The 26,900-nt window shown below is 38.2% G+C and overlaps 2 protein-coding genes and 2 pseudogenes across 3 annotated transcripts; 2 read left to right on the top strand and 2 right to left on the bottom strand.

Moving 5' to 3' along the window:
* Nucleotides 1-2,247: 2,247 nt before the first annotated feature.
* Nucleotides 2,248-3,304, bottom strand: LOC128780832 (olfactory receptor 5L1). Its single transcript, XM_053923854.1, has one exon. The coding sequence runs from the start codon at nucleotides 3,302-3,304 to the stop codon at nucleotides 2,345-2,347; it is 960 nt and encodes a 319-aa protein (XP_053779829.1). The 3' UTR covers nucleotides 2,248-2,344.
* A 7,563-nt stretch (nucleotides 3,305-10,867) lies between these two features.
* Nucleotides 10,868-14,593, top strand: LOC128780983 (olfactory receptor 5G9). Of its 2 annotated transcripts, none has more exons than XM_053924897.2 (2): nucleotides 10,868-10,945; nucleotides 12,091-14,593. In XM_053924897.2, the coding sequence occupies exon 2, from the start codon at nucleotides 12,515-12,517 to the stop codon at nucleotides 13,451-13,453; it is 939 nt and encodes a 312-aa protein (XP_053780872.1). In that variant the 5' UTR covers nucleotides 10,868-10,945; nucleotides 12,091-12,514; the 3' UTR covers nucleotides 13,454-14,593. The 2 variants fall into 2 exon arrangements, with proteins under 2 accessions (XP_053780872.1, XP_053780873.1); XM_053924898.2 differs by having other exon boundaries at nucleotides 10,899-10,979.
* Nucleotides 14,594-17,150: 2,557 nt separating this feature from the next.
* LOC128781024 (olfactory receptor 5L1-like) lies at nucleotides 17,151-18,078 on the bottom strand (annotated as a pseudogene).
* Nucleotides 18,079-25,248: 7,170 nt separating this feature from the next.
* LOC128781057 (olfactory receptor 10AG1-like) lies at nucleotides 25,249-26,202 on the top strand (annotated as a pseudogene).
* Nucleotides 26,203-26,900: the final 698 nt, after the last annotated feature.

The following is a 26,900-nucleotide window of genomic DNA, read 5'->3' as shown; positions in this document are numbered from 1 at the left end:
TCTTTTACTTCTTGCATATTCACTTATTTAAAAAACACTGAGTAGTTGTCTTTGTCAGTGGTACTGGAATATTTTTAAATGACCTTTGCTCTCAAAAATTTCTTTTAAAGAAACACTTAAAATGAGTGCATTTTATGGGCCAGGTCCTTAAAGTTTTGTTATATTTAAATTCAATGATAACTCTTTCAGCCTGGCAGTTTATCCCCAGTTCATAGTTGTAAGACCTGAAATTTAGTAAATTTAAGCCTCTTCCTCAAAATCACTCATCAAGATCTGAACCAGCTCCCTGGTATTTAATTTGAAGTCAACTGTTCTCCATTAAAGTAATGAGGACTAGTGTTGAATTTAAGTGTGATCTTAATAAATATATTCACAATCACAAATACCAAATGATATATTAAAGTGATTTATAAATGAAGTGATAACATTGTAGAAACATAGGAAAGGTAAATTATGATTTAAACGTAAACAGATGGGTGTGTGCAGCTTTTCTAATCCCTGGAAGCCATAAGGCCCACCTGATTTGGGAAAAGGTTGTGGGGAGACATAGTTAGATTAAGGATGTTGCAATGAGGAGATTATACTGGGTCATCAGGGTGCTACCTGAACGCCATTCATTACAGGTGCCCTTAGAATAGAGAGGCAGACATTTTTTTTCATCCACACACATATAAATGCATGAGAAGATATAGAAAACTGGAACAGAGACAGGTTTGAAGATGCTAACCTTGAAGGCAAGAATGACATGACAAGTCAAGGATGGCTGCAGCTGCCAGAAGCTGAAAGAGATAAAGGATGACCCCCTAGGATGACCCCGCCCCCATGAGAGAGAGCTTTGTAGTCCTCCTGCTGCCCTGGTTGTGGCCCGATGATATTGGGTTCAGATTTATGAACTCCTGAACTACAAAAGAATAAAGGCCTAGTGATTTAATCCACCAAATTTGCAGTCATTTTGTTTATAAACCTTAGGAAACCAATACAATAAGTTCAGATTATAACCAATTTAGAAAATATAGTAAATGGTTAAAATACTTTCAGGCAGAGTAAATAAAAAAATTAACATGGACATAGAAACTTTAAAAAGAGTATGGTATCAGATGCATAACCTACTTGTTTAATCCAGAATTAAAGTAAAATAGAGAACAAAAAGTAAAAGTAAAAAGTAACAACAGCAAATAATTTATTAATTAGTTATGTGATATATTGTGCTAAGAACTTAAGATACAGATTTAATTTTTATGAAAATTTTATTATAAAATTAGAGTATTATTATATATTTTGCAGAAGAGGCATCTTTAACTTTGTTTCTATTGTTGACACTGTTGCAGATGTACCCATTTCCCCCCTTCTGCCTACTCTCTCAGCCCCACGCCCGCCCCCCCTCCGGTTATCACCACACTCTCGTCTGCATCTCTGTGTCAGGGATACGTGTTCTTTGACAAACCCCTTCTCCTTCTTTGATTAAGTCAACCCTTTCCCCTCTCCCCCTCCTCTCTGACAGCTGACAGTCTGGAAAGTTATAAAATTATAACCTTGCAATAGAAAGGGTAATAAAAAAGAAAATAACCATTACTAACTAAGAAGGATTATCCCCAATACACAAAAACATGTAGGAAATTCACTCCAAATTTTTATGAAAAAAATCATAGAATATGTGACAAATGTTACTCATGCCCTGTGAAAAGATGAAGTCAGTTTCATAAAAATAGTTGCATGCATTAAAAATGGTGAAGACGTGTGTCTATGTGCATGCTTCGTTAGAAATGTACTGATAATGTCTCCAAACAAAAACTGAGTCTAACAACACACTCCAAACACCCAATCACAGCAACTAGAGGCTGGAGAACAGCAGCAAAGGCAGCAGATGCTTCTGAACAGGCCAATAAAAAGGATAGGATAAGGCTTTAAACTAAAAGCTACAAGTGAACAAACGAGAAAAACAAATGAAAATCCGTTGACACAGTATGGTGGTTACCAATGGAGATGGGGATGGGAGGGGTAGTAAAGGGTGAAGGGGGTCAAATATATGGTGACAAAAGAAGGTTTGTTTTGGGGTGACCGGCACGTACATAGATGATGTATCATAGAATGGTACCCTTGAAGCATATATAATTCTATTAACCAATGTCACCCCAATTATATTTAAATAAAGGAAATGGATATAGGGAAATAAATAAATAAAGGTACAAAAAGATTTTCAAATGATATGGCTTTTAAAGACAGAAACATGGGGGGAGAAAGCATACATAGATTTCCTGCATGTAAATCCTTCCCCATTTTACTTTTCTTTAACATTCCCTCCAACAAGCCCCTTTAAAGATCTCTGAAAAAACCCTAAATCTGGTTAAGAAAAGAGCTTCTCAAAAAGTAATTTGGATCCCAGCACTTTCTTGAGAGCTTCCTTCACGTCCTTGTTCCTCAAGCTGTAGATCAGGGGGTTCAGCATGGGGATCACTACAGTGTAAAACACCGAAGCCACCTTGTCAGCATCCTCACTGTTGCCAGAACTGGGCTGGCAGTAGGTGAACAGGATTGTTCCCTGTAAGACCGCAATGGCTGTGAGGTGGGAGGCACAGGTGGAGAAAGCTTTGCGCCTTCCCTCTGCAGAGCGCATCCTCAGGATGGTGATGAGAATAAACAAGTAGGAGGTGAGGATGATCACAATGGTGATGATCTCGTTGAAAGTAGACACAATGTATACCAACAGTTCATTCACAGTGACATCAGAACAAGCAAGAGATAAGAGAGGGGGCAGATCACAAAAGAAGTGGTTAATCACATTTGATCTGTAGGTTGGGATCTCAAGAGCTAAACACAAGTGGATCAGAGAACACACAGTCCCACCGAGGTAGCAGCTAGAAACCAGCACCATTTGGAGTTTCTGGGACATGGTGACCATGTACAGCAGTGGGCTACAGATGGCCACAAAGCGGTCATAGGCCATCACGGCCAGCAGGAAGACATCAGTAATTACAAATGTGCAAAACAAGTAGAATTGTATCATGCATCCCAGGAAGGAGATGGTTTTATCTTTTTTAAACATATTGAACAGCATCTGTGGCACAATGGCCGTGGAGTGACAGAAATCCACCAAGGACAGGTGGCTGAGGAAAAAGTACATGGGAGTGTGAAGTCGAAAGCTGACCTGAATCAGTGCGATCATGCCCAGGTTGGCCAAAAATGTGATTCCGTAGATCAGGAGGAACAGCAGGGAGAGAAAGACTCTCAGCTCAGGAACATCTGATAACCCGAGGAGAATGAACTCCGTCACAGCAGTGCAGTTCCCCTCCCCAGGGTCCACCATGTGTAAGGTTTAGAAAACCAGACGGTAACTTGTGTGTCTTCTGAAATGGGAACAAGAGAGAAAACACACATTTACATTAACAAAAAATATCACATTCATGTCAAACACAATGTATTTGAAAAACAATTGTCAAGTAATTCTAAATGCTCAGTCTGACACCACATTCCCCTGACCAAATTCAAAGTATCAACAGAAATGTGTAAGATAACCACAATAAACCGAGCTGATGAATTAACTTAGACATTTTGATGGAGTCTTAAATAGATCCAATGATATGCTTTGAAGCCACAAGAGATCAACTCCTGCTCCCTGAAAAATGTAACAAATTCCTTTCAAGACAACAGATACTGTGATCCTATGTACCTTAATTTCTTAGGTCTGTCTATCATTAGCATAAACTTTCAGCAGGCGAGGTCCTGTGCAGTTCTCTTGTTGGGGAGTGTGACAAATCTCTGAGAACGGGGGCTCTGAGTACTCTAAATTTGGAATTATTCAGAATGAAAAAAAGATTTAAAATATATACTGAAATGCATCAACATCTTTACTTGTCAAATCAACAAAGTCACCTAATTAATTACAATAATAGTGATCAATATCAATAGTGACTCAGAAAGGGATAACTCTGGTATAAATTTTTCTACAAGGCTACTAGACAACATATATTCAAAGTCCTAACCCTGACAACAACAAAAGCTACCTGGTATATTTATGAGAGATTTTATATTTGTAAGCTATTATAAGAGATGCTTAATTATATCACAAATGGTGAAAAAGTATATTCAAAGCTACATTACAGCATTATTTATAATATAAACAATGAAAAAATTAATTGTCATTAACAGAGCAATGTTAAACTATGGTATACCTTATCCAAAACAGAAAGTTTTCATATTATTTCAATAACTTTGAAGTTATCATTGGAAAATGATAACTTCATATTCAATAATGTAGAGATGGTTGTTTTTTAAAAATATCTAGTACAGTTGCTATATATATGTAGATTTAAATAAAATGTTTATATTGACATATGAATATATGTGGTAAAAATATATGTTATCACTTTGATGTGGCTACAACCCTAGATGAAGATCAATCCGTTCGTTCCTCACACTGAGAAAGAGGTAAGTGAAAACTTTCCCAAGTTCCCTCTAGCTGTAGGTTGGAGGAAGTGGTTACACTGGATACCCTATAAGTCCCATGTGCAATAGCATTCAGACCTGTCCTTAAAGAAAAATCGTGTGGAAGGTGACACATTCATTCTCTGCCCTCCTTCCTAGCAGGGCGCACCCATGGTGCTACTCACATATTATGCAACGAAAAATGAGTGAAGAGATTCTGGACTGAAAACAGAACTTGGTATTTTCTCTGTAACATGAACTAATTTTAAAGAAGTGACAACAAATTAATAAGCTAAAGTCATGTTTTTTCTCATTACTTGACCCCGTCCAAAAAAACCCTGAATTATATGCCCACATCAAAGTTAAAACAAAAAAAAATGAACGTGGAAACACTCCTTCCTAATGTTCTAGGCTGATAACAAGAAACTAGTTTATGGTAAATCCAAAACTAATCTAAAGGACTCACTTCATGCACTGAGCAGAGTTAGTCTACACGTCCTGATTCCCCAAGACCAGCTCAGGGGCACATGAACTCAACCCTCAGAATTAAGGTGAAAGTTAGGGAGCTCCTTTATGGGAATACAACCTAGATTCCACCACAGCGGTTGATGTGGAGAAATGTACAATGTAAATGAGAGAGGGCTGGGGAGGGAAGAAGGGAGAGAGAGAGAGAAAAATAGAGAGAGAGACAAGAAAGCAACACTGCAATTTATTTATTCTGCATTTTTTTTTCAGGTTGTATTGATCAATATTTTTAAATATTCTTCTTTTCACTGTTGTTCAAGTACTGTTGTCTGCATTCCTTCATACACATCAACACTCGGTGTTCCACAAGAAATTGTCTAATTCCAGCACAAAAAGACAAAAACATTTCAAATACTAAGTGCACAGGAATATGGTCTGTAAAATGATTCTCTAATTAAAGACAGATGAGTTACCTATATCTTTACATTGTGGGGAATATATCCATTTTAATTTTTAAATAACCATGGTCTAGTTTTAGCTCACAAACCTGAGTGACAGACACTTCCTCTGCTGTACTGAAGATGTTAAGATGAGTATGGTACACAGTCAGGGACTTAAACTGTGATTTTAACCCCCAGGGAAAGGGTCCCTTAAGTTCCAAATCACTGTTAATTTGCAAAACTACAAAAACAAGTTAAAATTAAACCAATACTACACGTGGAGTAGGACACATAATTAATCTTTATGGAATAGCATCAGGAATATTTTAATGCCTTAATGTGTGAAACAGTTGTCTCAGAGCAAACATGTCTTCACCCAGACTTCATGGTGCTGTGTGGCACTCCATCCTAGTGTCATATGTGTGGAACACGGATCACACTGCCACAATAAAATGGCATGAATATCTTTATTAATTCCCCTTTTATTATAATATTACAAAATCTCCTAAATTCCAGCAAGTACAGTGACTAAAGCTACAATAGAATCCCTTCAAAAATAAGGAAGGAGATAAACTACCGGTCTGCAAATAACAGTTATCAGTTCTTGGGCACTTGGGATATGTTAAAACCTATTCTAAATAATATGCCATATGGCGCTGGCTAGTATGGTCCAGTGGATTGAGTGCTGGCCTACGAACCAAAGGGTCGCCAGTTTGATTCCCAGTCAGGGCACATGCCTGGGTTGTGGGTCTCTGGGTTACCTACCAGGTCTCTGGTACGGGGCACTTGAGAAGCAACCACACATTGATGTTTCTCTCCCTCTGTTTCTCCCTCCCTTCACCTCTCTCTAATAATAAATAAATAAAATCTTTAATAGTAATAATAATAATAATAATATGCCATGTGAACTCATTTAACCATTGTGATAACCAGTCAAGAGAACAATCTTTTTTGAGGTCTGTCTTACAAAGCAGATGATGGAGGCACACACACTGAGTTTTAACTTGGATAAAGTCAAAATAAAAGACAGAAAAAGGCCCCATGCTGCTCTGTGCTTCTTCCCACACTTATGACTGTATGAGGAAGAGAACAGACTCCCAGCCAGTGCTGAGGCTGCATTTTCCTCATGCATGCCCACTGGCAGGAGCCATCAAATGGGGCCTCTTCACTGATCCATTGTAGGTGTGTGCTTCTCCTGACTGACTAATGTCAATGTAGGGCACAGCTTCTACAAGTCTATGTTTATCACTGAGTGTACATATAAATTTCACAAGGTATATATGCTCAAAAATAATTTCAAATAAATACATTTTTATACTGTAAAATTCCATATACTAGACCCGAGATAGCACAGGAGTAAATGCAAGCTACAGGGACCTCCTCCCGCGACCAACCTGGAATTACAACTAAATTGTAGAGAAATTATCCTGAATAGCCAACTGAACACTAGCTGGAGAAAAGACTTATGACCACAGACAGACAGAAGAAAACAATTCACCACAACAAGACTGGTAGGGAGTGCAGAGAGGTGCAAGAGGGCTGGCTGAGCTCCCACGGGTGGCAGCTGAAGCTCTGGAGCTATATTTCAGCAGCGGGGGACTCCTCCTGAGAAGTGTGGTGCCTAAACCCCAAGCTGGGCTCCCCAGACTACAGTACCAAAGCCAGGAAGAAATCCAGATAACATCCAGCTGTGAAAATCAGGAGGGTTTCTGTCTATCAGGGAAAACTGGCTGTAGACACAGAAGACCTCTTCAAGGGCCAATGCACAAAATTTCATTTGAAGTCACATTGAAGACACAAGGGATAAGAATCATTGGACCATAACAAGGACAAAGCAGCTCAGTCTCCTTCAAAGCAGTCACCTTGGGCCCTCACACAGTTCTCCCAATAGCCCTCATCTGCCCTGTCATATTTTCCTGAATCTCTCTGAGGGTCTGAAATCTCTTCCATTTCAAAAGATTTCAGTTTTGGGAAAATCCACAAGTGGCAGGGCACCAAATCAGGGCTGGGGGGGTCTTAGTCACCTGGGTGATCAGATGTTTAGTCAGAAAACTCTGCAGGAGACGTGATGCACGAGGAGTCACGTTGTTGTAATGGAGCTGCCAATCACCTGTTGCCCATAGCTGCAGCCTTCAGAGTCATCCCAACACTTTACACAGATGAATGATCAGCTTAACATAAAATCTGATGCAGATTCTTTGCTCTACTGGCTCAGTCACTTTGACTGTGATGGCCACAAGCACACATGCTCACTCAGGAACATCTACTGCCCCACTGACTAGTGCAGGGAAGTGGTCATTGTTCAGTCAAGTACATTCCAGTCCAAACTCCTTGGCTGACAGGTTACATTGATGTGACACAAACTCTTATATTAACAATGGCTGGACTCTTTCCAGACACACTTGATATACTTTCTTACAACTTACAGTACTAACTTCAGTAGGGTTCTTTCCCCAGAAGACAACCACACTGTTGTCCCAACATCTGTAGGTTTCTCTTCCCATGTCTGGCTCCTGAGCATAGTCTCCTTCAGTAATGTGTGTAATCAATCAGTGTTACATGTCACATCCTTAACTATACTTGTTTATTTCCGCTCAGGGATTAATATTTCCAAACACAAGCACTACCAAAGATGAAGGGTCCATATATAATAATCGAAGCAAACAACCCTGTGTGGTAAAAAAAAAAAACCAGCTAGCAAAATTTGTTAAATCAAAACTGAAATAATTCTAATGATATCGATAAGTGTGTGGCTCCATATGAAGTGGCAGCTACTCAACTGAGCTTGAAATCTTCTGCAGAAACACACTCTGAACTGCGGAGGCAATGACAACAATATTCAGTCAGTGTCCCTCCCATCTCACTCTACCTGTGACCTTCAACAAAACACTCTTCTCTTTGGACCTCAGGTTCCACTCTGTAAAATGAGGGGATTAAAAATGAATAATCTCAATTCTTTATTCAAGTCACTGCATCCTGGATTATAGTAACATGAGTCTCTCAGTGCTCATACGCATTGGGCATGATTGAGACAATGGGAGATGGCAGGGATACACTCATACCAGTGGAATGCATTACAGCTGTAGGCCAGTCAGACCTGAACTGGAAGTGGCAGTGATGGCAGACAGACAGAGAGTGTGGGATGCAGGAGTCCCACTACCACCAAGCTGGTCTCCTTAACAGGCCTTCAATTCTGAATTTGCACTATGAGACACACTTTATAAAAGTGAACATTCAACTTTGTTAGCTGTCAGGAATATCAAATACTCCAAATAATGGGTGCAATTAAAGGAAAAGATCCTCTTAGTTACTGGTGAGGATGTTCAACAAGGGACTCACACAAAGGCACTGTGTTACTGCCAGGTGGATTGGCAGACTTCATAGAAAACTGTATGATGATATTTAATAAATATAAATTTCACATACACACCCACACACATTTCAACTCCTGGTTTTATATACAAGATAAATGAGTGTTTATGTCTACTAAAAGGTATTTCAGGAGTTTTCACACTAATATTAGTACTACTAACAAAAGAGAAAACAACTCCACTGGCTACAATGCACATTAAAGTAGATCAAAAAGTAACAATATACTTGTACAAAACTATGCTGTACACCAATGGGATCCATCTTTGCAACTGAATGCAACAACGTGAACAAGTGTGTAACTGACCACAGCAGCACAGGTTTTATGTGTCTGCTTGTGCTCAGTTCAAAATTAATCTAACGTGATAATAACCAACAATGTAGTTATTCCTTTGCATGAATAGACTAGAGACTTTAGAGGATTTCTGGTGCACTGACGGATGTGGCTCAGTTTGTTGGGTGTCATCTGCAAAGTGAAAGGTTGCCAGTTTGATACCCAATCAGGGCACAGACACGGGTGGCAGGTTCAGTCTCCTGTCGGGGCGTCTACAAGAGGCAACCAACTGCTCTTTCCCTCTCACAGCTTGTTTCTCTCCCTCTGTTTCTCCCTCCTTTCCCTTCTCTCTAAAACAAATCAATAAAATCTTTTTTAAAAAGGATATCCTCAAGTAGAAGGATTTGGTGATTCTGTTTTGGTGTTCTGTTTGTTGTTTTGGTCGTGGTTACAAGGGCATTTATTTAAATTTGTCTGGCTATATACTTATCGTTTAAGGAATATCATGTACATTACATATCAAAAGGGTTCTCCAAAAAGCAAACCTATGTATGCACCAGTAGATTCTAAGAAACTTCAGAAATTTAATGTTGTAAACATTTAGTTCCAGTGCTGCCTTGTCTACAATAAAGTTCAGTATATTCTTGTAAAATAATGGAGCAACTTTTAAGGAATATTTCTGTGATAATATGTCACTTTGCTGATAAATGATTACTGTATTTTTAAGCAAATATGTCTTATTCAAAATATGAACACTTTCTTTTTTTATTGATGTTCAACTACAGTTGTCTCCACTTTCCCACACTGCTCCCGCCCCCCTCTCCAATCCCCTCCCCCACCCTCAATCCTACCCTTTGGTTTTCTCCATGTGTCCTTCATGTATGGTCATTGATGACCCTTCCCCTATTTTACTCCATTATTACACTCCCCCCATCCCTCTGGTTTCGGTCAGTTTGTTCTTTATTTCATTGTCTCTGGTTATGTTTTGCTTGCTTGTTTGCGTGATTGATTAGGTTCCACCTATTTGGAGCAACTTTTATGAGTTTAATGAAAATGTCTCAAAGACTCTACTTTTCTTATTACCTCTAGAGTTCAATTTCTGTATCAAGTAATGAGTTTATTAGAAACAACTCAGCATGTATGTATCATAACATATATGATAATATATGGCAATTGTTACACAACATAAAACTCTGGTAAAAAGGAAAAAATTTATTTATAGTCAAATTTATATGCTCTAAAGACCATTACTTAGAATTTAATTTAAAGAAAAACCTAGCTCTGATAAATTATGTATGTGTAATTGTACTCATATCAAAATTTTATGGTCTGAAGATTCTCTATAAACCTACAGGATATTAGGCAAAGAAGAATGAATAAATTAATGTAGAAAAGGCTTCATTAACATTATTCATAATAACTATTTTCATATAAGCTATATTTATTCTGATATAATTTTTATTTAACTATTAATCATCCCATAGTAGACAACAAAATTTACTTTTCCCTAAGCACTATGATTATAGTCAGTTTTGTCTGTATTTACAAATATCTTTATTTTGTGAAAATATTTATGTGAGAGTGTTTGTATATGTGTGTCTTTGTGTGTAACTTGAGTGGATGTTTTTGATAATTATGAGATGGAAACCATATACCTGTACAAGATTTGTGGAGCTGGACACAAAGAGCCCTCAATACACTCGTTTTACTATTGCTAAGTAAGTACAACATTAGGCAAAAGGTAGGGAGGGACAAAAGCAACATTTTCAAAAGGTCCATGTTTCTTTCTCCATCACCAGCCTGTAGGGAATAACACATGATACAACATGTTGTTATACTTGTCCCTTGTTTCTGAGACACCAGCACCCAGGTCCAGACACAGCCAGTGTGATATAAGGCAGGTCACCAAGGGGACAGTGCTGAACCGTCTGGCAGACAGAAAGCAGGCAACAAAGAAGTCTGGGATCCAGAACAAGTATGGGATTTTCCTGTGGTTTTCTCATTTCTAGGTTATATTTCTTTAGTTTTTTTATCTTTATTTGATATAAGGCATCTTATAAAACTAATGAGGAGTAAGAAATAGTATACAAACTTTTCCTTTCTTTTATCAATCTCATTATTTTAAAGACATTCAAAGTGGCAAATAAGAATAAATTGTGAGTATAATTTATGAAAGTGGTTGGACTTTTTTTGTTTTTTCTCTCTTACCTGTACTTTTACATATTTTATAAATATTTTTTATTGAAAATGAAGGTTTTTTTAAAAAAATGTGTTGAGCAGCACAGATAATTATATGAGTCGAGACCAAGAATTTTGGAGACCTGCATATGGATCACTACATCATTATTCAGATGTAATTCTTTCTCTATTCTACACTCTTCTTCATTTTTTCATATTCCCACAGAATACAAAAGGTCACATATTATATTATATATGATATGCCTGGTTTGTATGGAATATAACAGTAGAATATAGAATTTAATTGGTCTTCCAAGGACCAACTCTTTTTAACCAAAGGAAAGCAGATTTCAGAGATTCTCAAGAGGAAGGGGATCAAGAACACAGTCAAGCAATGTCACAATGTCTAGGGAGATGGATGGGGCCCAGTTCAGACAGAAATTTCTCTGAGGTTATGGGACTGTGCACACACACAAGACATGACCTTCTGTCCTGCACATTTGATCATTTGCTGAGTAGATTCAGAGGGTTCCAGCAGATTAGACTGGAGGGTCTCACACAGCAATCCACACTTGCCTCTGGGTCACCTGTGCTACCAGGATGCCTACTGTCAGGTCCCAACACAACTGCACGAGCAGTGCTGTCAGAGGGAGCACGGTTAGCCCTACATGTTCCAGCCTGTGACCTGTAACCCACCATCCACGGAGACCCCTCCAACTTCTCCTCTACCGATGCTCCCTGCTCTGGGAGTCCTGGATCACAGCCTATCTTTATCCCTTGGTGACTGAGGCTGGACAGGACAAGGGGATAATGGGGAGGTGTGTACACGATACATCAAGAAAGAAGCCCGTGATCTGCCTGCTTTAGAGTATTGGATAATGAGGTGAGAATGAAATATTTTTGTTACCTGCATCTCTCACTTCTCTATGCTTTTCATTTCAGAATATAACAACACTTACACTACATCGGGAACAGAAACGACCTTGTAAAAAGATGTGGGTTTTCTGGACAAATACTTCTAAGAATAACTTGGTTGATTCTGAGGATATCAATTTCTTAATCTACAAAATGGAAAAGCACTACATAGTTTGGTATGGAAATAAAATGATTTAGTTTAGATCAAAGTGTGCTACATATTCTATATAGTACAATACAAATGTAAGCTGTTCATTATCATTTTATCAATTTATGTTAAATTGGAAACATTGCAGAGTCAGTTTACTTAAAGAGAATGTACATTGTTGAGCTCTTTTTCTAACTGCTGTCAAAGAAAAACAACCAGCAGTTTAACTGCTAACACAGTAAGATGCTTTTGCTCTCCACTTGCATTTCCTTCCTCCACAACCAGGGATTGCCAACCTGATTGATGGCCATTGAGAACTGCACCGTGTTCACAGACTTCATACTCTTAGGACTCTCTGGCAGGCGGGATGTGCAGCAGGGGCTCTTTGTGCTCTTCCTGCTGGTTTATGGCATCACGGTGATCGCCAACCTAGGGATGATCCTGCTGATCAGCATGGACTCCCGACTCCACACGCCCATGTATTATTTCCTAAGCAGTCTGTCTTTCTGTGATATCTGCTACTCTTCCACTATCTCTCCCAAGATGCTGGCTGATTTCTTATCTGAGCAAAAGAAGATTGCATATAATTTATGTGTGGCTCAAATGTTCTTTTTTGGTGCCTTTGCAGCTGTGGAATGTGTCATGCTGTCTGTCATGGCGTATGACCGTTACGTAGCCATTTGTAATCCCCTTCTGTATACAGTGACCATGTCCAGGAGAGTGTGCATCCAGCTCGTGGCCACTGCCTATACTGCAGGTTTTATGGATACGGCAATCTTCACCTATTTCACAATTCAATTTTCATTCTGCAATTCCAATATCATCAATCACTTTTTCTGTGACTTCCCACCCTTACTAGCAATCTCCACCTCAGACACAACCACCTGTAAAATAGCAATGACTGTTTCTTGTAGTTGTGTTGGGGGGTCCAGTATCATCACTGTCCTCCTCTCCTACAGCTACATCCTAACTACCATCATTCGCATGAAGTCTGCAGCAGGCAGACGCAAAGCCTTCTCTACCTGTGCCTCCCACATAACCACTGTGGCTATATTATATGGGGCAGTCTTTTTCATGTATTTCCGACCCAACTTGAGTTACTCCACGGACACAGACAAAGTGGCCTCTGTTTTCTACGCAGTTGTCATCCCCATGTTAAACCCACTCATCTACAGTTTGAGGAATAAGGATGTGAAAGGTGCCATGATAAAAGCAGTTGGCACTAAATTATGTACTGGGTGAAAGGGTGGTCAATAACAAAGGTTTTATTTATATATGTTGACAGCTAAAGTTTATGGATATTGGCACAGTTTTCTGTGGTCTCACAAATACAATGCTGGACGTTTCTTTACCCATATTTGTGCCTAAATTGAATGTGGAGAACAGTCATTATAAATCTGTATTTCTGTAAATAAAGAAGAGGAGTAATAGGTTTACTCTACTGTTTTGCAAAGAGGATTTTTGTGTACTATTCTGCTCTATTCATGGGTATATATGTATATATGTATCCCAGAGAGATATGGGCACAGTACCATCTTCCTCCATGTTTAAAGTTCCAGTTTTATAAGCAATGATTTTAATAAACTTGCTGAGTCTGAAGGGAGTTTTAATGGTTTAAGTTAGCTTTCATTCTCTTCTTCCTACATGCTTGTATCATCCTATAAATTACCCATCATAACACTTAGAAAAAACAAGTACTAAATGAATGAATAAGAATAAAATAAAATTCTTCTGCTTTAGCTCAAAGTCCCATAAATGCACGGCTCTTGTCTGTCCTGCTCACCAGTATTTATGCTTTGTTATTTACAATGCTCATTGTCAAGATTCCATTCAAAACCATTTATTGAATGAAGCTGTGTCCCCTGCAAGACAGATGTAAAAAGCAGCCTTTGTATATGAAAAGGAAAATATCTTTGTTTTGTTTTATTCTAGCATGTTCATTTTACACAAAACCCACCTGTATTTCTTCTTTGCCCAAGGCTGGGTAACCATCAGGGACACGGTTCATGTGATGTAGACAACTTCTCAGATCCTCTATTTCTGATCGTTCTACCCCAGGGGTCAGCAGCGTCAGCAGCTCTACATTTATTTGGCGCATCACAGCCTTCACCTCAGACTGTGGATTTCCCCTCTTGCCCTCGCTCTGGGGAACAGACACCTGCTCTTGTCAACTGAACAGAAACTGCATGAATGGTGCTTGGGGGTGTAGGACCTTGACCTTTTCTAATAGCCACTATCCCTTTAATGTATAAAGTGTGCTTAATGTATGTACTTCATCTCCCTTTACAACATGTTCACAGCATTATACTAATTAACTTTACAAAAAACATGAAATTCCCAATTGATGTAGTTGAAGTTGAAGAGTTATTAACAAAAACTTATCTTAGGTGGAGAAAAAAACAAACAAACAAATAGTATTTACATTAATATTCCAGTTGTAATGCCTTAATTTGATTCTCAGTCAGTCTGTGAAATAAACTGAAACCTTAGTCTAACCACAATTGTAATATGGTCATTGCTTAGTGGTTCAATGTTAAGTAATGCTAAAATCTATTTCAATAACTTATGGTAATTGTACCTGATATTTACACTATTACTGAATAACTATCAATATCATTATTAAAAAAATATTATATAATTTCAAAGTCTCGGAATATTCATTTAATTTTAAGGTTGCCATTCTGTAGACAAACCTGGAGGCTCTCTCTCCTTCTCCCTGGAGGACAGAGCACTAGACTGCACAAGGCTTCTCGTTTAGGACCTCTTCTCTTTATACACACACGCACACACACACACACGCACCTCTTTAATGTATAAAGTGTGCTTAATGTACCTACTTCAAACATCCTAAGAATGAAACCACACACTTCTCAGCTTTGGTTAAATGCCCCATTCTTAAATCACGGGCAATTATCTCCTTTAAGCATTGTACTAATATCATGTGTTACTACATCACCATCTCCAAGGTGAGATTGTGAGTGTTCTTAGCTCCAGCACTGAGCATTCCATGTCTATTATCCAAAGCACCTGCATGCTGTCAGTGACACCAAATGACAAGACAGACAAATAGGTACTAAAATGAAGTATTAGATAACATTTAACCTCCTGTTAGATGTCACTAAAACAACAATCTCAGGGTACGAGGCTTGGCAATGCACATTCCATCATCTACCAGAAAGTACATGAATGGCTGTGGGCACTGAAGTGATGGATCTGTAAAGACCCACATGACACGTACACTCTAAGTAAAGACCATTCACCTCAGAACATTCCTGAGATTTATCTATTTCATCTATCTCTGCTCCAGTTTCCACTGGAACTATATATGAGCAACGGTATAGTAGAATACATTATATTTTGTAAAAATACATTATCCAAAAACATACATTTTATAAAAGATCATACCCATGGGGTAGGTGGAAGTGAATGTGGTATTAAGGGTGAGAAAAGGTAATGAAAAAATACAATAAAAAATAAACTATTAAAAATACCTTCATGCAAATGAACTACATTAGCAGAAGGAGCTTTTAATGGCTGTTTATTTCTACACTTGGTTGATATCCACCAGCTTAACAAGAGAAAAATACTTAAAACACACATTTACTGAGTCATTATTCATATCAATTCTATGTTAAGGATTGTGACAAAGTAGAAAAACATATCTATAGCCATATAGATTACATAGATAGAGTGATAGATTTCAAATACATACACACACATATATATGTAAATTATAAAATGTGTGTCCCAGGAGAATTCAGTGTTGTACCATGAAAGAAGAGCAGTTATACTACCAACCAAAATGCCACCTTGCCATACTGACTATTTTGAAATACAGTTAAGAAAGCTGGTGTCTTGTCACACATGGCAGAAAACAAGAGTTTCTTGGTTCACACATTCTTTGCATTTTCCGAACTACTGTGACAAAAAATGTCATGAATCATTTGTAGAAAACATAATGTAGAAATTGACATAAACACAATGAAAGCACAGATAACTTATCAATGGTGCACACAAAGCAGGACTGTATGAAGAAGTATGATTCAGGCACATAGAGGAAGGATGAAGAAAGCTCATTTCATCAGGAGCAAAAACACAACAAAGAATATACAGAGAGGCTAGAAATCCACCTACAGGTCCCAGTAAGCATTTGATCCACAACTTGTAAAATAATCATGATGATAACAAGTAAAAGATAAAATGATAATAATGGCCAAAGTCAAAAATGCTGACATTGGTAACTGGTTATTAAATGTAGGTGTACATTTAATATACATATATATGCACACACAGACAGAGCAGAGACAGAAACAGAAAACTAATTAAGTGCCATGAAAATTCCTTAGCTCTTTGCACATGATAATGTCACTTGATTTCCCTAAGATTTCTGTGAAATAATTATCATTAGTGTCTCCATTTTCAGAGATTTCTCTCCAGAGTCCCACAAACATTAGACACTGCAATGACAACAACAAACACATAATAAAGGAAGCAAGAAATGAACAACAGAACATATACACATACGGAAATCTCATTCTGTGTATAAACTGACAAACGTGAGTTCTTCGTTGTAAAACAGAGGAATTAGATTTTCACATTAACCACAGTTTCCCTAATAGATCAGAAAATATGATTCTCAAGATTCTTTATTAACTTTATGAATGTTTTAAGTGAAGTTAATGTGTGTCTTAGCAGTCCATTACCCAGGCCCGTTTAAAACAACTGAGGTTGAAGAAAAGCAAAGAAGTAGGTGGCAAATTTTGAAATATGTTCAGCCCTACCCTGCTCAGTAGCAGAGGCACAAAGAAAAGTGAATCTGAAGCACCCACTCATGAAGACTCGTGCTCTGACTGTGCTGTCCACACCAACACAGCAGCCTGCCGTTCAGCCCTCCACCAGCCTCCACTGCGGGGCCCCGTGTCTTGCTAGAAAATATTCTCTAGGAAAACATTTTGGAGCTCACCACTCTTCTGAGAGCGTCTTTCCCATCTTTGTTCCTCAAGCTGTAGATCAGGGGGTTCAGCATGGGGATTACTACAGTGTAAAACACTGAAGCCACTTTATCAACATCCTCACTGTTGCCAGAACTGGGCTGGCAGTAGGTGAACAGGATTGTTCCCTGTAAGACCGCAATGGCTGTGAGGTGGGAGGCACAGGTGGAGAAAGCTTTGCGCCTTCCCTCTGTAGAGCGCATCCTCAGGATGGTGATGAGAATAAACAAGTAGGAGGTGAGGATGATCACAATGGTGATGATCTCGTTGAAAGTAGACACAATGTATACCAACAGTTCATTCACAGTGACATCAGAACAAGCAAGAGATAAGAGAGGGGGCAGATCACAAAAGAAGTGGTTAATCACATTTGATCTGTAGGTTGGGATCTCAAGAGCTAAACACAAGTGGATCAGAGAACACACAGTCCCACAGAGGTAGCAGCTAGAAACCAGCACCATTTGGAGTTTCCGGGACATGGTGACCATGTACAGCAGTGGGCTGCAGATGGCCACAAAGCGGTCATAGGCCATCACGGCCAGCAGGAAGACATCAGTAATTACAAATGTGCAAAACAAGTAGAATTGTATCATGCATCCCAGGAAGGAGTTGGTTTTATCTTTTTTAAACATATTGAACAGCATCTGTGGCACAATGGCCGTGGAGTGACAGAAATCCACCAAGGACAGGTGGCTGAGGAAAAAGTACATGGGAGTGTGAAGTCGAGAGCTGACCTGAATCAGTGCGATCATGCCCTGGTTGCTCATAACCATGACTCCGTAGATCAGAATGAACACCAAGAACAGAAAGACCCTCAGCTCAGGGGCATCTGAGAACCCGAGGAGAATGAACAGCAGTGCAGTTCTCTTCCCCCATTTCCACCAGGCTGGGAAACCAAATGGTAAGTTTTGTGTTTCTTCTAGAAAGAGATAAAAAGGAGAGAATCAACAGGAAAATAATATCCAAAATATATAATATTGATATCTATCTAGCAGGGCATGAGATATGACAGAGATAAAATTGTAATATTACTTAAAATATTGTATCAGTAGGTCCCACTGATCAAAATTGACCTAAACATCACCACAAATGTTAAATAATTCCAATCTTTATCTACCACAATGGATTGATTGATAGATTTAAGTTCAGTGGTTTGATTGGTTCCAAAACAGATTCAATGATATACTTGGAAGATATCAACTCCTGTTCCCTATAAAAAATGTAAATTCTAGTCCACTAAGGGAACACCTGCTGTGGTTCTATGAAATATAAACTTTTTTTTAGTTGAGTCTATCAGGAACATAAATTTGAAACAGACATAAAATTCTTTATAGCTTCACTTTTGAGGTGACAAATTTTTTTAATTTGTGCCTCATGAAAACCATTTAAATTGGCAATTTTGAAAAGGAAAATTAATATATACATGTAAAGTGATATTTTCATATCAAAAGAACAAACTGGTTTAATTACTTATAATATTGACCTATGCTAATAAGTTCTTCGGAGGAGGAACTTTTCTATAATTTTTTCTGGAAAGTAATTAGGTCACATATATTGGAAGACTAAACCCTGACGACAACAAAATTATCATACATTTTAACAAGAAATTAAAAGGATATATTAATTACATTGCAAAACCATGAAACACTACATCCAAAGCTACATTGAAGCATTGTTTATAACATTAGGGATGGGAAAGTTTAGCTGCCAAAAAGAGAGCAATTGTTACACCCTGGTGCATCATACCTAGGGTAGAAAGCCATCATGCTATTTTAAATTATGTTCTGGAGATGATTAATTTTCTTTAAAAAAGATACATAATAAAACACTTGGAGTATACACGTATATGGAAATGAAGATGTACATGTAGAGATATGTAGACATATGATAGATATTTTATATGTTGCCACTGTATTTTGGCTTTAGTCAAAATGTTAATCCTTTACCCACATTAAAAAAGAGAGGTAAGTAAAAATTTCCCAGGTTCTTTGAAGTTCTTGCTTGGGAAATTGGTTACATTATACTCATATATTCTTCATAAATTAGATATACCTTTCAGACCTGACCTTAGAGAAAAGGCATAAGGAATTAAACAATGTGACCCTCTGCCCTCCTTCCTAGAGGACTATTCCCATGACGTCATACACATACACAGAATGAAAATTCAGTGATGGAATTCTGCACTGAAAACAAAACCTGGTATTTTCTCCATAGCTTGAGCTAATATTAAAGTGGAAGCAAATCACCTTCCTGAAGTCATGATTTTCTTATTACTTGGCCAAAAAAAAAAAAAACACAGCACCAAAATCTTGAACTATTTACCCACTCATGAGTTAAACCAGAAAAATAAACTTGGAAGAATTTCTTCCTATGTTCTGGGCTGATAATAAGAAACTAGTTTATGGTAAACCGAAAACCAATCTAAAAGTCTTCATTGAATAAACAGAGATAGTCCTCATGCCCTGACTAACTCTCCATGACCAGTTCTCAGGCTCATACAATAATTCAACTCTCAGAATAAGGATGACAGCAGTGTGGTGGTTACCAGAGGCAAGGGGAGTGGGGAGGGGCAGTAGAGGGTAAAGGGTCCAAGTATATGGTGACGGAAGAAAACCTGACTCTGGGGGCTGGGCACACATGACAATATGCAGAGGATCTGTCGTAGAAATGGACACTTGAAACCTGTATAACCTTATCAACCAGGGTCACCTCAATACGTTGAAAATATGATAAAACTCACTCTAGTAACATAAAAACAACTCACTCTACTTCCTCCATGGTCATTAATTTTGGATCCCACAAATTCACACAAAAATTGGTGTGAAATAAAGTGGAAAGAGATGAGAGACAAGGAGAGAGAGAAGGAGTGCAACAGAGAGAGAGAGACAGACAGACAGAGAGAGAGACCACCATTGTTCACTCTGTACCCTTTCATGCACATCAGCGCTTGGTGTTCTAGAAAAAACTGTTCTAATTTCACCATCAACTCTCTCTCAGTAGAAAAAGGAAAAAACATTTGAAACAGTAAGTGCACAAGAGTATGGTATGTTAAATCACTCTCTAAACAGAAAACAAACCAGATAGTTATATCTTTAAAGTAATTGTCTGCTGGGAAAATGTACTCATTTTAATTTTCAAGTAACCAGAGCTTAGCATTAGCTAACAAACCTGAGTGACAGACGTTCCCTCCCTGGTGCTGAATATGGTAGGATGAGAAGGGTACACAGTTACAGACTTATACCATAAGTTAAGCTCCTGGGGAATGGGTCTGTCAAGTTGCACATCAATTATTAATTTATATGGTTAACAAACATACAGAAATTAAACTTAGACAATGTGTGATGTAACACAAATAATAATTAATCTCTGGAATATCATCAGGAAAATTATTTTTAAAATTATCTCCATTTGGGAAAAAGCCATTTAAACCGAACATGCTTCCTAGATTTTGTGGTACATTATAATATTACACCTTGGTGTTATATATGTGGATCACAGCTTATAATGGCTATAGTAACATGACCATTTCTTATAAATTCTCCTCGTATGATATTATAAAATGTCCTAAATTTCTATATGACACAATGACTAAAAGTACATCAAAAATCTTAATACCATAAACGCAATGAACCTACTGGTCAGAAACTATAAAATAGTTCACATTCATTGGGCGCTTATGTGTTAGAACCTGTTCTACATACTACGCAACATTAACTCATTTAATCATCAGGATGACCAATCAAGAGAACAATCCTAGGTCTGTGGTACAAAGGAGATAATGGAAGCACAAACACTGAGCTGTAACTTGAATAAAGTCAAAATAAATCACAGGAAAAGGCCCCATGCTGCTCTGTGGACTTTCTAGCCCTATGACTTCGTGGGGAAAAGAACACGTTCCCAGCCAGTTCTAAGACCACATTTTCTGAATGCATGCCCAATGCCAGAAACCATCACATGGGATCCCTTCAATGACCTGGTCTAGGTGTGCTTTTCTTCTGTCTAGTGTCCACGTAGGCCACAGTGTTCTACTCGCCTATGTATACATCTGAGTGGACACATAAACTCCACAAGGTGTGTGTGGCCCTAAAGTACTGACAGATCTCAGAGCGGGGTGGGGAGGACTGGAAGGGATTAGCCAAAAAACGTGTATGCAGGTATGTATAACCCATGCACACAGACAGCAATGTGGCAAAGGCCCGGAGTGGGGAGAAGGAGGCTGGTTAGTGAGGGTCAAAGCAGGGGAGATGGGGGACATCTGTAGTCATGTCATCAATAAGAAATAATGACAATGTACTAGGGTTCCCTTTTCTCCACATCTGCTCCAACATTTGTTTGTTGATTTGTTTATGTTGGCCACTCTGACTGGTGTGAGATGGTACCTCATTGTGGTTTTAATTTGCATCTCTCTGATGGCTAGTGATGCTGAGCATCTTTTCCTATGTCTCTGGGCCCTCTGTATGTCTTCCTTGGAGAAGTGTCTGTTCAAGTCCTTTGCCCATTTTTTAATTGGGTTGTTTGTCTTCCTGGAGTAGAGTTGTGTGAGTTCTTTATATATTTTGGAGATCAGGCCCTTGTCTGAGGTATCATTGGCAAATATGTTCTCCCATACTGTTGGTTCTCTTTGTATTTTAATGCTGTTTTCTTTACATTGTTGGTGGGAATGCAGACTGGTGAGGCCACTGTGGAAAACAGTATGGAATTTCCTCAGAAAACTAAAAATGGAACTGCCCTTTGACGCAGCAATTCCGCTGCTGGGATTATACCCTAAGAACCGTGAAACACCAACCCAAAAGAATCTATGCACCCCGATGTTCATAGCAGCACAATTTACAATACCCAATTACTGGAAGCAACCTAAGTGTCCATCCGCAAATGAGTGGATCAAAAAACTATGGTACATTTACACAATGGAATTCTATGCAGCAGAGAGAAAGAAGGAGCTTACACCCTTTGCAACAGCATGGATGGAAATGGAGAGCATTATGCTAAGTGAAAAAAGCCTGACGGTGAGGGACAAATGCCATATGATCTCACCTTTAACTGGAACATAATCAAGAGAAGAAAAAAGCAAACAAAATATAACCAGAGACATTGAAATTAAGAACATTGTAGCAATAGCCAGAGGGGAGTGGGGAGGGGATCGTGGGGAGAGGGGCCTAGAGGAGCTACTATAAAGGACACATGGACAAAACCAAGGGGGAGGGTAGAGGTGGGGGAGGGAGGTGGGCCTGGCTGGGGTGGGGTGGATGGATGGGGAGAAAATGCAGACAATTGAATAAAAACAAACAAATAAATAAATAAATAAATAATTTTTAAAAAGAAATAATAAGAAAATGAAATTAAAAAGTAGTCTCAAGTAAATGATTTTTTATGCTCTCAACTACTATATTACAAAATATATCCCGAAAAGTGATGAGCCAGAGACAGCACCCAGGGCTGATTAGACATTCTGGTCCTCCATTCCCACTTCACCCTTCACAGCCAACCAAGCAGGAGACAAGCTCTCATCCACCCATCATTGCTGAGCTACCCCGACTAGGATAAACCTGTGGGCCAGAACAGCCTGGTAGGTAATTATGAATACTGTTGGTCTTCAGGTCATTTTTAATTTTTTAATTCCTAAGTTAAAGCTTCTTAAATGCATGGTATGGCTCATGAGTTTTGGTGAAATTTCTATTCAAATATTTTGCCTCTTGTAAAATGGCATTTCATACTGTAGTCGTAAATGTTCTTTGCATATTGCTGACACAAATCCTTCATCAAACATATAACTTACATTTTTTGCTCTTAAACTTTAGGCCCATGATCCATTTTGCTCACCACTCAAAGTCAAATCTTCCATCACCATATATTTGACCCCCTTTAACCTTTACTACTCCACCACCCCCTTCCCTCTGGTAACCACCCTGCTGTTGTCTGTGTCTATGAATGGCTAACATTTTGAATCAGTTAAATATCTTCCTTGATGCCTGAGTAGATGTTATAACACGAATAAAACCATCTAGAATTTTGTCAGCACGTATATCCTGCTCTAATTTTTATAAAAATTAATCTAAGGACAGAGCATTATACTTCTGAAAAGGGATCCTGCCAACCCAGGTCACGTAGTGAAGAGGAAAAGTGTGCCATGTCCCAAACAAAGCATGTGATACATTTTCTAAAGGTCTAGATGCCCCAGATCTGGATAAATCACGGGAATAAAAGGAAGGAAGGCAAATCCAGGCCAATTTTTAAGGGTCTGAAATATAATACATAGAAAGATTTTTTTAACTTTATCTTGAAAGGAATACTAGACAATTAAGTGACATTTCTTCACCCAGGGACTATCCATTGTGGGGAGCTTTACACCAAGAAGGGGCTAAAGAGAAGGACAGGTGATCTGCAGAGAAAGTTTCCAATCATAATCCCAAATGATTTCCAAATAGAAGCAGCCGTTTGGAAATTAAACTCATACATGAGAGAAGTCCCCCAGGGTGAGCAGGGTGAGCTACTTCGTACTTAAGAGCAGCCAACACTGAAGCTGGCAAGAATATGGTAGAATTACAATGGCTTCCTGATGCAAGAGAACTTAAAAAGTTTACAGGTTAAAAACACCTGCATTCGCATAGACAGCTTCATGCAGATCCATACAGGTAAGTTTTAATTGTGTTGGTAGCCTGTTTTATTTAAAGAAGTTCTAAATTTGAGGATCCACATGCAGAGAATAAAGGACAAACATGAAATTCTGAAAACTTTATCCAAAAATGAGTAACTAGTCAAGGTAAATCATGTAGTTCTTAACTTTCTTAATTATGAAGTAAAATAAAATTAGCAATGGGTGAAATAGAAATGATATTTATAATAAACTTATTCACTTACATGATTTTTCAAACTAGTAGTGATAAAAATAAGGAAATATGAGAGAATATTTATCTTCACAGTTTTATTTCAAAGTCTTATTAGGGCAACTAACAAGTGATGGGGTTAGAAGGGAAGATGGGCATAGTGGGTTTGATGGGATCAGAAAGCAGATTTGTTTTGGAAAGTCACAGACAACTATTAATCAAGTGTAGCAGCAATGCCAGGCAGTGCTGACTGTCTGAGACTAGATGACTCTAATATGAAGGGAAGCGAGATTGAGTATGTGAATGTCGATGTGTGTGTGTATGTATGTGTGTTGTTTCATTTATATGTTCCAACCATTTACATGCACAGAGAAAAGAATAATAGGGTTTACTCAAACTTCAACTTTATTAACAAAAATTATGAAGAGAAAACAAAGCAAGAGAATTGTATTTGGTTACAAGAGAATTATATGACAATGGATCATAGAATCTTACATAAATAAGGAAATAATATAAAAAATATTGTGAATGAATGAGCCATACTTCTTGATTGAGTTAAAGGTTAATTGATATTTATTACACACTGCATACACTGTATAGGAGGTGTTAATAGTGAAAGTTATTTAACAAGATGATAGAATTATATTTAGCATAAGTGGTAGGAGTGATACATAATGTAGAACATTATTATTGCATATATTTATTCCTTAACTTAAAAAGAATTGTTTAAAATAATTGATTCTTACTGAAACATGAATGGGAGGACTTCAAACTCATTTTGAATACGAATTAAACAAAACTTTAAGAGAATAGCTTTGAATTGAAAGAAGATGGAATAAGTCAATCAATACAGAAAAAGAAAATGATGAACCCAGACAAAAATATAGAAAAAGCCTGTGTCCTAATTCTACTCTTAATAAGGGCGCAATATATATTGTTCTTGCACAATAAGCTCTAAATAACAATGCACACTTTCTCGGGTATCATTGCATCCAAGTATAAAAAATATACTAGAATTTTATTTCTTGGATTGATTTTAAATGCACATCTGTGCATGTCTGAAGTTTCAAATCATATTCCCTAGAAACAGAGCAAGGTAATGATGAAAATCATTTTAGAGCTTATAGAAATACTTTCATGCATTTAGCCCAGTTTATAGGAGAGCAGAATGTGGTTCAAGAACATTAATGAATTAACCATCTTGAATTTACCATATTTGCAGATGGAGAACAAATTTAAAACAGAAAAATCAAATGTCACTACAATGATGGAATTTGTTCTCTTGGGGTTTTCTGATACTCCCAATACCCAGTGGATTCTATTCGGGATATTCTTAGTCATCTATCTGACCATCCTCATGTGCAATAGCATCATTATCCTGATAACAAAAATTGACCCTGCTCTCCAGACCCCCATGTATTTTTTTCTCGGCAATTTTTCCTTTCTAGAAATCTGTTATGTAACAGTCACTATCCCAAGAATGCTCATGGACCTCGTGAGCCAGAAAGGAAACATTTCTTTGCTTGCTTGTGCAACACAAATGTGTTTCGTCCTTATGTTTGGAAGCTCAGAGTGTTTCCTTTTGACAGTGATGGATTATGACCGCTAGGGGGCAATTTGCAACCCTCTGCATTACACTGTAGTGATGAACCAGAAGGTCTGTGTCCAGCTGGTGACTGCCTCCTGGCTCAGTGGAGTTCCCGTCATAATCGGGCAAACATGGCAGATTTTTTCTCTGCCCTTTTGTGGATCTAACACAATTAATCATTTCTTCTGTGACCTCCCCCCAGTATTCAAGCTAGCTTGTGGGGACACGTTTGTGAATGAGATAGCAGTCTATGTAGTTGCAGTGGTATTTGTCACAGTTCCATTTCTGTTGATCGTTGCCTCCTATGGCAAAATTATTTCCAACATTCTGAAATTGTCATCAGCCACAGACAAGGCTAAAGCCTTCTCCACCTGTTCGTCTCACCTGACAGTTGTCATCTTATTCTATGGCACAGCTACTATCACTTATTTACGACCCAAACCAAATCAGTCTGAAGGAATCAGAAAACTGATCTCTCTTTTCTACACCGTTTTGATCCCGATGTCGAATCCCATGATATACACTCTGAGGAACAAAGACATCGTGGTGGCACTGAAAAAACTACTAACTATGTCATTACTTAGTTGAATCTAAGGTGATTCAATCACTTGAAATTACCAAAGACTTTGCTGAGGTGTTGGCCATGCAGATACAACACGAAAAAACTACTTTTGTTCTTATGTTTTTCAATGATGCTCATGAATGTCCTCATAGGAGCCTCACATTATGATCAGGGGCTTTTGTGTCATGAGGTTAAGAAAAGGGCTGCTCTGTAATCAGAGCGCAGATTATCTCAGTTGTAACAATCTAATCTGAAGAATGCATCTTTCCTCTCATTATGAACTAGAGAGTTAAGGAGATTGCCCGAGCAATACAATGTTCAATGAGTGTGCTGTATAATCAGGGATTAGAGTTATGTTCTCTGATGTATTTTCTTTAATCTTCCCATTCCTTCAGATATGTTTACTGACCTGCTCCACACTGTGATTGGATTTGGCCAATGAGAAAAACCAGCAGCAGCCAAGATGGCGGAAGTGGGGGAATCTTAGTGTTTGCTTTGCATTTGCCCTTGTTTCTATCTCTTCTTGGTGTCCCTGGCGCTGTATGACTGCAGATCCCGAGGGTGTCCCCTCCTCTATTATCTCAGCACTCTGTTCTCTGATTACTTCGTCCCCTCCCCTTGTAGCTTCAGGTTTTGCTGTAGTAATATCTATTTAGTATTAGAAGTATTTGAAATTTTTACTCTAAACTATCTATATCAATGTGTATCTGGTTGAATGTAGGCC

This window comes from Desmodus rotundus, chromosome 5 (assembly GCF_022682495.2).
Source record: "Desmodus rotundus isolate HL8 chromosome 5, HLdesRot8A.1, whole genome shotgun sequence".
NCBI lineage: Eukaryota > Metazoa > Chordata > Mammalia > Chiroptera > Phyllostomidae > Desmodus > Desmodus rotundus.
This window is presented reverse-complemented; position numbering and strand designations above follow the sequence as displayed.

Excerpts from the sequence above, each read along its gene's own strand:
- LOC128780832 (XM_053923854.1), bottom strand. The coding sequence starts at position 3,304 with ATGGTGGACCCTGGGGAGGGGAACTGCACTGCTGTGACGGAGTTCATT.
- LOC128780983 (XM_053924897.2), top strand. The coding sequence starts at position 12,515 with ATGGCCATTGAGAACTGCACCGTGTTCACAGACTTCATACTCTTAGGA.